The 13,286-nt window shown below is 52.1% G+C and overlaps 1 protein-coding gene across 2 annotated transcripts in view; it reads right to left on the bottom strand.

The window, feature by feature from the left end:
• Window positions 1-649: 649 nt before the first annotated feature.
• MXRA5 (matrix remodeling associated 5) overlaps window positions 650-13,286 on the bottom strand; it is a 29,903-nt gene continuing 17,266 nt past the window's right edge. The window contains exons 6-7 of one of the 2 annotated variants that reach the window (XM_070785437.1): window positions 10,364-11,270; window positions 650-4,006 (exon numbers count right to left, since the gene is read on the bottom strand). In XM_070785437.1, coding sequence (XP_070641538.1) covers window positions 2,098-4,006; window positions 10,364-11,270 — 2,816 coding nt within the window. In that variant the 3' untranslated portion in view covers window positions 650-2,097. The remainder of the gene's footprint in view (window positions 4,007-10,363; window positions 11,271-13,286) is intronic. The other variant, XM_019955922.2, reaches the window with a different exon arrangement.

Below are 13,286 nucleotides of genomic sequence, written 5' to 3'. Positions count from 1 at the left end.
TGGATTCATGCCTGAGACAGCATCCACGCTTCCCAGAATGGTGGCAGGCCAAGCTCTCTTTTGCTTCAAGGACTGCTATTTCTTTCCAGACTGGCGGCATGTTGAAAACTCACCTTCTTCCCAAATATTTATCTTGTTTTTTACCCGCTTCTCAGCACGGAAAGCCAAAACATGCATGGGACATGCACCCAAGATGTCTCTTTCCTAAAGAAAATTAGCTGAAGGATTGCCGTGACACCATTATTTCAGCCTCAAATTATCTTGTTTCAGATCGGAACTGTTTCCACCCTTTCTTCCTGTCAAAGGGGTTGCCAGAACCACCCCCCTTAGATTCAGTTTCTTTGTAATAAAAAGGGTTGCAGAGAATGGAGTAATTCCAGTGTGGTAGATAAAAGCAATTGTTAACCAATCTGATTTATTAAGTTGTTTTTTTTTTTGACGTGGCCCACCATTTTTAAAGTCTTTATTGAATTTCTTACAATTCTACTTCCATTTTAGGTTTCGGTTTTTTGGCCCTGAGGCATGTGGGATCTTCAGAGTCTTAACCACTGGATCACCAGGGAAGTTAAATCAACCAGTCTAATGTAAAACTCAAATGCAACTCATGTGCTTTTGCCCTTGAAAAATATCGCTGTCATGACTGCTTGGCTCTTTGGAAAATATTATTTTATTATCCAATGTACATTATATGGACCTTAAAAATACAGTAAAGCAGTCATGGAAATCACAGATCAACTTTCAGTGGATACAAATGGATAGGAAGAAAGCGATTTCTGGGCTTGTCCACAAGGCAGTGGGTTTATTCTCTGGGGTCACAACTTTGCTTTCTGCTCCATTTCCTCTCATCTCCCTGCAACTTTCATGGGATAAACTTTATTATAAACAAGGAAATTCAGTATGTCACTCTCCTCCCCCCACCATAGGATCCCCGGGAACAGTAATATCTTCTTGGTTCACAAATTTGAAGGAAGTTGAGGAGGAAACTTGCTTCAATTGAATTTCCATGCCTGCTCTAATGTATCCAAGTCTTGTAAAGACCAATAATTTATTATTTTTAATGAGACAGAAAGTACGTCTTTTGCTTTCTACTCTCATCGTCTGATTAGAAAGAAAAAAAAAATATATATATATATATAAAACACTATATAAAAAGTGAGTTCCAGGAAGAAAGCATTCTTATAAAACGAGATGTATTGTATGACACTTGTACGTGGGGGGAAAAGAAATTCAATCATTGTGGTTCTCAGCCTTTGTTGGGCAAAGCGGAATGTTGAAATAACGGAAAGATGGATACTCATTCTAGAAGGTTCTATCATGTTGAAACTGCAGCAGGTTAACTAGGGAACGAATTTTGCAGGCGGGTAGCAAGGCACGGTGAATCTCTATGATTTATTTGCAGTGAGTGCTTCTTAGGGATTCTACAGACGCTCGTTCAAGCGGCAGGGTGGTACCAGCAACTCAGAAGTTGAGATCTGCACCCAAGTGTCGTGAAAAGCAAGACCAGAGTGCTTGGCATTCTGTAAACATGTCACAAAGTCCCCTCATAGCGGCAGATACCTCCTTACAGCGTTTGCGGTTGTTTCCTCTCATCGTCAAGCGTGGGTCAAGGTCAATGTGAGCCTGAAACCCACCAACCTGGAGAGGGGCAGCCACTGTTTGCTGTTCAGCCGCTCAGTTGTGTCCGACTCTCTGCGACCCCATGGACTGCAGCACGCCAGGCCTCCCCTGTCCTTCACCGTCTCCCCAGAGTTTGCTCAAACTCACGTCCATTGAGTCTGTGATGCCATCCAACCATCTCATCCTCTGTCACCCTCTTCTCCTTCAGCCTTCAGTCTTTCCTGGCATGCCACTGTGGCCCGAGACGAACCCTTTTCGAGCTCTGACCTTCTGGCCCCAGCTGTGACCCTCAAAGCAGGCTTCATTTTAACTTCCTAAGCGATCGCAACCCACTCCAGTATTCTCGCCTGGAGAAGCCCATGGACAGAGGAGCCTGGCAGGCTACAGTCCAGGGGTGTGGGTCGCAGAGAGTCCCACACAACTGAATGACTTTCCCTTTCGAGCGACATAAGTGGAGTCCTTGCCGCCGGGTTTGGCGTTTCAGTAGATGTGGACGTAGGTGGTCTTAGAGTCGCTGCCCAGGAGGTTTTTTGCAGTGCATTTGTAGAAGCCCGCGTCTCTCTGGGTGGCCTGTTGGACGGTTAGGGATCCCTGCGGGTGCAGGAATCTGTTGCCATAGACACGCGGCTGAGTCCCCGCGGTGAGATGCGACTTGTCGGGCAGCTCCCAGCTTATCTCGGCTTTGGGGATGCCCATGGCCATGCAGTTCATCTTCACGATGCTGCCGGGGCGGGCGTAGATGACTGGTGTGGGCTCGCTGGTGATCCGCGGAGGATAGGCGATGACGATCACCGGGATGCTCACGACGGAAGGGCCGTGTTCACCGTCCGCATTGCACATGTAGGTGCCCCGGTCGAAGACTGACGCATCCCGCACGGTGAGGGTGCCGTTCTCCCAGAGGGCGAAGCGTCCCCGCACCTGGGGGCCGTCCAGGACCACACCGCTGGGCAGCGTCCAGGACAGGCGCATCCCCCGGGCACCCGGGGGTACACAGGGCAGCCGCAGGGTCTCCCCGTTGACTATGCTGACCAGGTTGTTGTAGCGCTTGTTCGTCTCGGGCTTCAGCCCCACCTTCAGGGACACCAGCCTCTCCGTGTGGCCCGCCGAGTTGCTGGCCACGCAGCGGTAGGCACCAGCGTCCTCGGACGAGAGGCCGCTGATGTGCAGCCGGCCATCCCCCTTGTGGAAGAACCTGTGCAGCCGCTGGCCGCTCCGCAGCTCTGTCCCGTTGGGCAGGACCCACAGCAGCGTGGGCGTCGGGGTGCCCGCGGCCGAGCAGTTGAGGCTGATGGTGTGGCCAGCCATGGCCGTGATCTTCTCGCTGACCGGGTCGTGGAAGACGGGCTTCTCCAGGGGCTCCAGGACGGTAAGCTGGACCACCAGGCGGGCCTCCCCGCCCTCATTGCGCCCGATGCACGCCAGCTGCACCGAGTCGCTCATCCGCAGGCTCTTGATGTCCAGGGTTCCGTTGCGATGGATGGTGATGCGGTTTCCATAGTAGGGGGCGGGCAGGACCACGCCCTCAGGGAAGGCCCAGAGCACCCGCGGCGCGGGCACGCCTTCCGCCCGGCAGTCGATGAGCTTGCGGCTCCCGCCAGGGGCCACCTCCCGCACCGTGGTGATGGCCTCGGGGTAGCCGTTGATGGTGGGCGGCTGCACGTGGACGTGGATCCAGACGGTCTTCCGGTCCTCGCCGGCGCTGTTCCTGACCACGCATGTGTAGTTGCCGCTGTCCGAGCGCTGGGCCTTCTGGATGAGGAGCGTGCCGTCTTGGTAGACCTGGTACTTGTCGGATGAGGCGGGGATGAGCCGGTGGGTGGGAGACAGCCAGGTGACCCTGGGCGTGGGCTCCCCTTGAGCCTCGCAGGCCACGGTGACCACGTCCCCGTAGGGCACGTGTATCACCGAGTAGGTCTTATTGCGGATGGCGGCCGGCTCGCTAACCACCTTGACTCGCACGCGCATCTCGTCCTTGCCGACCTGGTTTTCCGCAAAGCACGTGTAGTCTCCTTCCTCCCGCGGGCCCACCTCGTTGAAGTAGAGCGTCCCGTTGTGGAACACCACGTAACGCTTGGCCCGCCCGCCGCTGTCGTCCGCCTGCATGAAGGAGTTGACCAGGCTCCCGTCCGGGAGGCTCCAGGAGATCTCGGGGTTGGGGAGCCCCGTGGCCAGGCAGTCCACCTTGAGATCGCCCCCGTACAGGACCCGGTGGTCGTTGGCTTCTTTGTGCTGGATCTTGGCGGCTTTCATGACCACATTCACCTTGAGCGCCACGAAGTCGTCACCCACCTTGTTCCGGGCGACGCACAGGTAATCCCCTGCGTCTTTGTCGGTGACGGACTTCACCACCAGCGTCCCGTTGGCGAATGCCTTGATCCTCGTGTCGAAGCTGACAGGGGAAGAAGAAAAGGAGGAAGAAAGTCAGTCTCCCAAACGCTCTCTCTCACCTGGCTTGAGAGCACCAAAGCCAGACAGAAACTTGGGGTTCTGAGAACTACCGGTGCTCAGGTTGGTTGTTTATAGTCACTAAGTCGTGTCGTGACCTGTGGACTGTTGCCTGCCAGGCTCCTCTGTCCATGGGATTCTCCAGGCAAGAAGACTGGAGGGGGTTGCCATGCCCCTTCTCCAGGGGATCTTCCCCACCTGGAAATCGAACCCACCTCTCCTGCATCACAGGCGGATTCTTTACCACTGAGTCGCCTACTCCATGGGATTCTCCAGGTAAGAACACTCGAATGGGTTGCCATGCCCTTTCTCCAGGGGATCTTCCCCACCCAGGGATCCAACTCGCATCTCCTGCACTGGAAGGCGGATTCTCTACTGCTGAGTCACCAGAGAAACTCCACCAGTACACAAGGCTGCCACTCAAAACGTCAGATGGTTTTTACAGCCGAGAGGGGACAGTACCCAAACACAGAAGCAATTAATTTACCATGAATAAGAACTTCCCGGTGGAGCCTGCCCTCTGGCTGGCCCGGCCACGGATTCAAAGATGTGAAATGCAGCCTATGACATCAAGCCTGTTAGTGTGGGGGTGTATGTATGGATCAAATATTTGCATGCTGGCCAGTGCGGTGCTTAGGGTAATGATAAAATCAGATCAAATGCTACAGTCACAGACAGAATGAATATGCATTAACCTTAGGAAGAGGTGAAATTTTTCCTAAAGAAAGCACTTTATGGACGATTTCTACCCTTGACAGTTCTCATGCTGCTGGACTGAACTGTGAGGCAAACAGGAAGCAAGCGGCGACACCGAGGATCACGGAGGTGTGGTGATCTGAAGAGTTTCAACGCTAAGGTAGGATGCTTCAGAACTTGGTGCTGTTGATCTACCAGTTTCTTCTCTAGAATGTGTCAATGTCAACGTGCTCAGTGGTTCAGTCGTGTCTGACTATTTGCAACCCCCAAAGACTGTAGCCTGCTAGGCTCCTCTGTCCATGGGGTTTTCCAGACAAGAATACTGGAGTGGGTTGCCATTTCCGTCTCCACTAAAGCTTACAGACCCTCACCAGCTCGAACTCCCCTATGCTGACATGCCATTTCCCCATGCAGTAGACCTATATTCACATGCTGCTGAGTTATATAAGAAAAAAAGGTTTTCAGCATAAAGGGGTAACACAGAAAGAAAGAAATACCTACCCTAGGTACAGGACATTTTTATAAATATATATTGGCATCTCCTCCAGCAGTGCAAAGCTAATGCTTTGAATAACGGGTTAAGACATTTGGGAAGTTGCTACTTTAAAAGTGTCCAACATCTCAATTACTTATAAATGACCATTCTGGCTTCTGTAGGGGGAACTTGAACATTCATCCCTAAATATTTCCTGTACACTGCATCATCTCATAGCATGTATGGAATGGTTAATTTAAAAAAAAAAATGCCTGTGATGGAATTCAACCTGATAACGTCATTGCTGCTGTTGTTAAGTCATGGCTGACTCCTTAGAGACACCATGGACTGTAGCCCACCAGGCCCCTCTCTCCATGGGATTCTCCAGGCAAGAATACTGGAGCGGGTTGCCATTTCCCTCTCCAGGGGATCCTCCTGACCCAGGGATCGAACCCTCATCTCCTGCATTGGCAGGCAGATTCTTAACCACTGAGTCACCTGATTATTGTTCATCAAAGCACCTAGTGTGGTGGTTTAGTCACTAAGTCGTGTCTGACTCTTTGCCACCCCCATGGACTGTAGCCCCGCCAGGCTCCTCTGTCCTTGGGATTCCTCAGGCAAGACTGGAGTGGGTTGCCATGCCCCTTCTCCAGGGGATCTTCCCGACCCAGGAACTGAACCCAGGTCTTCTGCACTGCAGAGAGATTCTTTACCAACTGAGCCATAAGCACCTATTGACAAGGACTAAAAACACTGTTTTGCTGGCCGTGAGAAAGAGAGTCAGGTCTACGTGAATTCGTCGGTCACTGGATGGCAGGGGAGAAGACAAAGATGTTTTAATGTGTCTTGGGGTCGGACTCCAGAAACGTATACAGTAGCACACGTCTGAAAAACATTTAGAAATACCTATGGCAGCAAATCCTAGCCTTGGTCACAATCAGAATCACCAGGGCAAGCCTGAAAAAGGCGCCTGGCTCCACCGCACGGGAGACTTGGCTTCAAGACGCCAAAGTCCAATAGCTGTGTTTTTTAAACAATCCCAGCATGTAGGCAGGGCAGAGAGCCCGCTCTTTTATAAAACTCCCATGGGCTGTTTAATGACACTTTTTTTCTGAGAAGGTAATTAGCCAGAAGCTAGGAATAACGAAGCTACAGAGACCGCCGTTTATGATTTACAGCCAGAAGCTGTAGGACGGCCCCCGTCGACGCTGGAATGACCATCCTTCATCTCAGCGTCCGTTCAACACTTGCCTCAGCCTTGCCAACGTCAATGGAAAACAGGCCTCCGCGTGGCAGGACACCGGCCCAGCTGGAAGATATTCTGGGAAAACTGGGTACGTGGTATTCCGGATCGACTGTGCAAAAGTTCGCGAGGTACCACCCAGCCGCCTGAAGTTAAAATACACAGGCTGGGAGGATGCGACAGCAACCTTTTCCTGCACTGGAAGGAGACTGGGTGGCTGCGCAGAACCCTGGACGCTGTTTTTTTTGGTCCTGTCCCCAGAGAGGAACCCACACCGAGCTGCCCAGCTCTGGAGGCTGAAGAGCCGGGGAAGTGGGGGGTTTCAACATGGTGTCATGGGTGTGGCTTTGCCTCCCTGCTGCCAACCACTGTCTCTCTCCTCTGCAGCTTGAAACACTGAATAAAGAGACGGTGGCTTTGGGAGGAACCAGCCCAGGATTTCGAGAAGGCAATGGCACCCCACTCCAGTACTCTTGCCTGGAAAATCCCATGGACGGAGGAGCTTGGAAGGCTGCAGTCCATAGGGTAGCTGAGGTCCGACACGACTGAGTGACTTCACTTTCACTGTTCATTTTCCTGCATTGGAGAAGGAAATGGCAACCCACTCCAGTGTTCTTGCCTACAGAATCCCAGGGACTGGGGAGCCTGGTGGGCTGCCATCTATGAGGTCTCACAGAGTTGGACACAACTGAAGGGACTTAGCAGCAGCAGCAGCAGCCCAGGATTTTGCAGCTTCAGCACTACTATCAGGGGCTGGATGACTGTCCACGGTGGGGTTTGGGGCAGCTCTCCTGATCTATACTAATTAAACAGTAGCATGGATGCATGGATGCATGGATGAATAGATAGATGGATGGAAGGAGGGATGGATGATGGATGGATGGATAGATGGATAGATGGGTAGATAGATTGATGGATGGGTAGATTGACAGATGAATAGATGGATGGATGGATAAATAGACAGATGGATGGATGGATGGATAGATGGAGGGATGGAGGGATGGATGGATAGACGGATGGATAGATGTATGCATGTATGTATGGATAGACGGATGCATGGATGGATGGATGCATATATGTATGTATGTATGCATGGATGGACAAATAGATAGATGTATGCATGGTTGGATGGATAGAGGGATGGATGAATAGATAATTAGACAGCCACTTAAGCTAGGTCAGGGTTTCTCAGCCTGGGTTTCTCCCCACTCTCTGATGTGGGGCATCCTCTGCACTGTGGGGTGTGGAGGAGCAGCCCTGGTCTCCACTCAATGGGTCCAGGAGCACCCCCCGCCAAGTTGTGGCAACCAGAAATGTCTCTGTATATTGTCAGATGTCCCCTGAGGGCCTTGTCATCCCTGGTTGAGAACCATAGCTATAGATAGATAGATGGATAGATGGATAGATGGATGGATGGATGGATAGATGGAGGGATGGATGATGGATGGAGGGATGGATAGATGGATGGATAGATAATGGGTGGATAGATGTATGCATGTATGGATGGATAGACAGATGCATGGATGGATGAATGCATAGATGTATGTATGTATGCATTGATGGACAGATAGATAGATGTATGCATGGTTGGATGGACAGATGAATAGATAATTAGACAGCCACTTAAGCTAGGTCAGGGTTTCTCAGCCTGGGTTTCTCCCCACTCTCTGATGTGGGGCGTCCTCTGCACTGTGGGATGTGGAGGAGCATCCCTGGTCTCCACTCACCAGGTCCAGGAGCACCCCCCACCAAGTTGTGACAACCAGAAATGTCTCTGGATATTGTCAAATGTCCCCTGAGGGCCTCCTCATCCCTGGTTGAGAACCACAGCTATAGATAGATAGATGGATGGATGGATAGATGGATGGGTAGACAGACATTTGGATGGATGGATGGATAGACACACATATGGATGGATGGATGGATATATGTATGCATGGGTAGATGGATAGATACGTGAATGTATGGATACATAGACGTATGTATGGAGGGATGGATGGGTAGATGGATGGATGGATGGACGGATAAACAGAAAATGGATGGATAGATAGATGTATGTATGTATGTATAGATGGGTAGATGGATGCATGGATATATGTATGTATGTATGTATAGATGGATAGATGTATGTGTGGATAGATAGATGGATGGATGGATGGGTAGATGGATGGATGGGTGGGTGGAGAGATGGATGGATGGAGGGATGGATGATGGATGGATGGATAGATGTATGTATGTATGCATAGATTGATAGATGTATGTATGGATGGATGGATGATGGATGGGTGGATGGATGCATGGATGATGGATGGATGGATGAATGGATGGATAGACACATGTATGTTTGGATGGATGGATGGGTGGATAGATGGATGGATGGAGAGATGGATGGATGGATGGGTGGAGAGATAGATGTATATATGTATGGATATATGTATGGATAGATGTATGTATGTATGGATAGACGGATATATGTATGGATGGATGGGTAGATGGATTTATGTATGTATGGATAGATGGATAGATGTATGTATGTATGGATGGATGGATGGGTAGATGGATGGATGGGTGAATAGATGGATGGATGGATGGATGGATGGATGGATAGATGGATAGATGTATGTATGCATGGATGGATGGATAGATAGATAATTAGAAAGTCTCTGGTGCTAGCTGAGGGTTTCTCAGCCTTAGCCCTACTGACACCTGGACTGGACGACTCTCTGATGTGGGGCATCCTGGGTACCACAGGGTGTGGAGCAGCAGCCCTGGTCTCCACCCACCACGTGCCGGGAGCCCCGTTCCCCCACTCCTGAAGTCACATCAACCAAAAATGTCTCCCAAAATTGCCCAGAGTCCCCTGGAGACAAAATCCCCCTTGGTTGAGACCCGTTGCTCGAGATTCATACATCTGGGGCTCGAAGACAGGGCAACAAGGCAAGGTGCATTTCCTTGCAGCTGAAATGAACTTTAAGAATTCCAAACGTGCGACCTGTGTGCTGTCACCATGCCTTTCAATTTTCCTTTTCCCCTCCTTTCCTTCTGCTGCTGATACATTTTAACATAACATCTGGAGCTTCTATGTGCTTTGTTGAAATCCGATTATAGAAAAAGAAGGCAAACGGTTTTTATCTATTCCTGTGTTGTTGCTGTTGAGTCGCTCAGTTTTATCCAACTCTGCAACCCCATGGACTGAAACCTGCCAAGCTCTTCCGTCTGTGGGATTCTCCAGGCAAGAACGCTGAACTGGGTTGTCACACCCTTCTAGGGTATCTGCCCGACCTAGGGGATCGAACCCAGGTCCCCTGCATTGCAGATGGACTCTTTACCATCTGAGCCACCAGGGAAGCACAAGAATACTGGAGTGGGTAGCCTATCCCTTCTCCAGTGGATCTTCCCCACCCAGGAATTGAATCAGGGTCTCTCCTGTATTGCAGGTGGATTTTTCACCAATTGAGCTACCAGGGAAGCCCATTCATTCCCTTGCCTGTACCGACCCCACAAAAAGGTGTCTCCCCAGATCCCAATCATTGGAAAAGACCCTGATGCTGGGAAAGACTGAAGGCGGGAGGAGAAGGGGACGACAGAGGATGAGATGGTTGGATGGCATCACAGACTCGATGGACATGAGTTTGAGTAAACTCCGGGAGTTGGTGATGGACAGGGAGGCCTGGAGTGCTATGGTCCATGGGGTCGCAAAGAGTCGGAGACGACTGAGCGACTGAACAACAAAATTTCAACGGGAGACGGAGGGAGGTGCCCCAAGAAGAAAACTCCAAGGGGAGGTGCAGGTAAGTGCCCGCGGAGGCACGCGGAGGTGTCCCCGGGAGCTCGTGGAGGTGCCGGGGGAATGATGGCGAGTCTGGAGCGCCCCCGTACGTACGTACCTGAAAAGCGCGTCGATCATCCGCTTGGACGGCAGCCTCCAGACGATGCGCGGCCAGGGGTCCCCGGAGGCGCTGCAGTCCAGGCGGAGGGTCCCCCCGTAGCGGACGTCGGTCCTCTGCGGGGAGGTGCCGGTGATGCGCGCGTTGGCGGCCGCACGCTGTACCGTGAGCTGCACGGTCCGGCGTGCCGAGCCCACCAGGTTGGCGGCCACGCACTCATAGCGCCCGCTGTCCTGGGGCGCCAAGTTGCGGATGTAGAGGGTCCCGTTGGGGAAGACGAAGAGGTTGCCGTGGACGAACTGCGAGGGGCGGATCTGGGTGCCGTCGCGGAGCACCCAGCGCACGCTGGGCAGGGGCGCGGCGCGGGCCGTGCAGTGGATGTGGATGCTGAGGCCGGGCGGCAGCGAGATGTTCTCCGCCTTCTCCTGGTGGATGACCGGGGGCAGGGCCGCTACGTGCAGGCGGATGGCCAGGCTGTCGGCGCCCGCCGCGTTGCTCGCCACGCACTTGTAGACGCCCCTGTCTTGGAAGGACGCCTCCTTGATGCTCAGCGTCCGGTTCTCGTGCAGCGTGACCCTGCCCTCCACGGGGGACACCGTCTGCCACACGCGCCCGTCGGGGAAGACCCAGGAGATCTGCGGCACCGGGGTCCCCTTGGCCAGACACTCCATGGCGATGGTGTCGCCCAGGTAGACGGTGACATCCTTGTAGTGGGAGGCCAGGATCTGGGGCTGCTGCGCCGTGACCGCCAGGAGGACCACCATGCGGTCGGCGCCGTGCAGGTTTTTGGCCGTACACACGTACTGCCCGCGGTCCTGCACCTGGACGCTCCGGATGACGAACGTGCCGTTCTTCAGGACCTCGAACCGCTGCAGTCTGGTGTTGGGGGTCATCAGAGCACCTGGAACTCAAAAGACACCTGCCATCAGGTGCGATGCACACCGAGCCCTTTCCACAAGGATGGAATAAAGATTATTAGTTAATGGATCTGTGCGTTGCAGCTGCCCAGGTGCTAAGTCGTGTCCAACCCTTTGCGACGCCCCCCCCCCCCCCCACAGGACTGTAGCCCGCCAGGTTCCTCGGTGCGTGGGATTCTTCCAGGCAGGAACACTGGAGAGGGTTGCCATTTCCTTCCTCCGGGGGATTTTCCAGATGTAGGGATTGAACCTGAGTCTCCTGCAGTGGCAGCTGTGTTCATTCCCACTGAGCCATCGGGGAAACCCTTTAATCTGATTCTCCTCTTCATGTCCAAACAGCAAAAAAAGCAAAAGGCCCCAAATCCCCAGGACTTGCTCTCATCTTCTCATGTGTGTGTGTGTGCTAAGTTGCGTCAGTCATGTCCGACTCTCTGTGACCCCGTGGACTGTAGCCTGCCAGGCTCCTCTGTCTGTGGGATTCTCCAGGCAAGAATACTGGAGTTGGGTTGCCAGGCCCTTCACCAGGGGATCTTCTCCACCCAGGAATCGAACTGGAGTCTTCTGCACTGGCGGGTAGGTTTTTTACCAGTAAGCCACCTGCGAAGCCCTTTAATTGACTGATTTCTCCTCTTTATGTCCACACAGCAAAGAGCAAAAGACCCACCCCTCCAGGACGCATGCGATTGTGGAGGTACTGGGGGGTGGGTCTTTTTGCGTTTGCTGTTTGGTGTCACAGAGACTTGAATACGACTTAGCACTACGCCATCTATTCCTTTCCCACTCAAAATGTGGGGCAGTCCATGGGGTTGCAACGAGTCGGACACGACTGAGCAACTAAACTGAACTGAACTGACAAATGATAAATCCCGTAGAGGGTGTGGAGAGAAGGGAAGCCTCTTGCACTGTTCGTGTGAATGGAAGCTGATACAATCACAATGGACAAGAGCATGGAGACTCCTTAAAAAACGAAACATAGAACTAACACACGATACAGCAATCTCACTCCTGGGCGTATACCCTGAGAAAACCATAACAAAACAAAAACAAAAAATACACATACCACAGCGTTCACTGCTGCTCTGTTTACAGTGATGACACGGAAGCAACCTGAGTGTCCATCGACAGATGAATGGATAAAGAAGATGTGGTACACACACACACACACACACACACACACACACACACTGGAATATTACTCAGCCATGAAAAGGAACGAAATTGAGTCCTTTGTAGAGAGATGGATGAACCTAGAGTCTGTCATGCAGAGTAAAGTAAGTCAGAAAGTGAAAGTCACTCAGTGGTGTCTGACTCTTTGGGACCCCGTGGACTATAAAGTCCAAAGAATTGTCCAGGCCAGAAGACTGGAGTGGGTAGCCTTTCCCCTCTCCAGGGGATCTTCTCAACCCCAGGGATTGAACCCAGGTCTCCCACACTGCAGGTGGATTCTTTACCAGCTGAGCCACCAGGAAAGCCCAAGAATACTGGAGTGGGTAGCCTATCCTTTCTCCAGGGGCTCTTTACAACCCCATGGACTGTAAAGCCCACCAGGCTCCTCTGTCTATGGGATTCTCCAGGCAAGGACACTGGAGTGGGTTGCCATTTCCTTCTCCAGGGGACGTTCCCAACCCAGGAATCGAACTGGGGTCTCCCGTATTGCAGGCAGATTCTTTACCAACCGAGCCACCAGGGAAGCCGTTACACATGCACCCTGGTGTTCACGCAGCACTGTTCATAGGAACCATGACACAGAAGCAACCTCAGTGTCCATCCACAGAGGAATGGAGCAATAACATGTGGTACCCACACAATGGAATATTACTCAGCCATGAAAAGGAACAAAGCTGAGTCTGTCGCCGTGATGCGGAGGAAACTAGAGTCTGTGGTAGAGTGAAGGAGGTCAGAAAGAGAAAATCAGATATTGTACTATTAACGCCTACATATGGAATCTGGAAAGACGGTCCTGATGAACCTGTCTACAGGGCAGGAATACAGGCGCAGATGTAGAG

The sequence above is a fragment of the Bos indicus genome, chromosome X (genome assembly GCF_029378745.1).
Source record: "Bos indicus isolate NIAB-ARS_2022 breed Sahiwal x Tharparkar chromosome X, NIAB-ARS_B.indTharparkar_mat_pri_1.0, whole genome shotgun sequence".
Taxonomy (NCBI): Eukaryota; Metazoa; Chordata; class Mammalia; order Artiodactyla; family Bovidae; genus Bos; species Bos indicus.
This window is presented reverse-complemented; position numbering and strand designations above follow the sequence as displayed.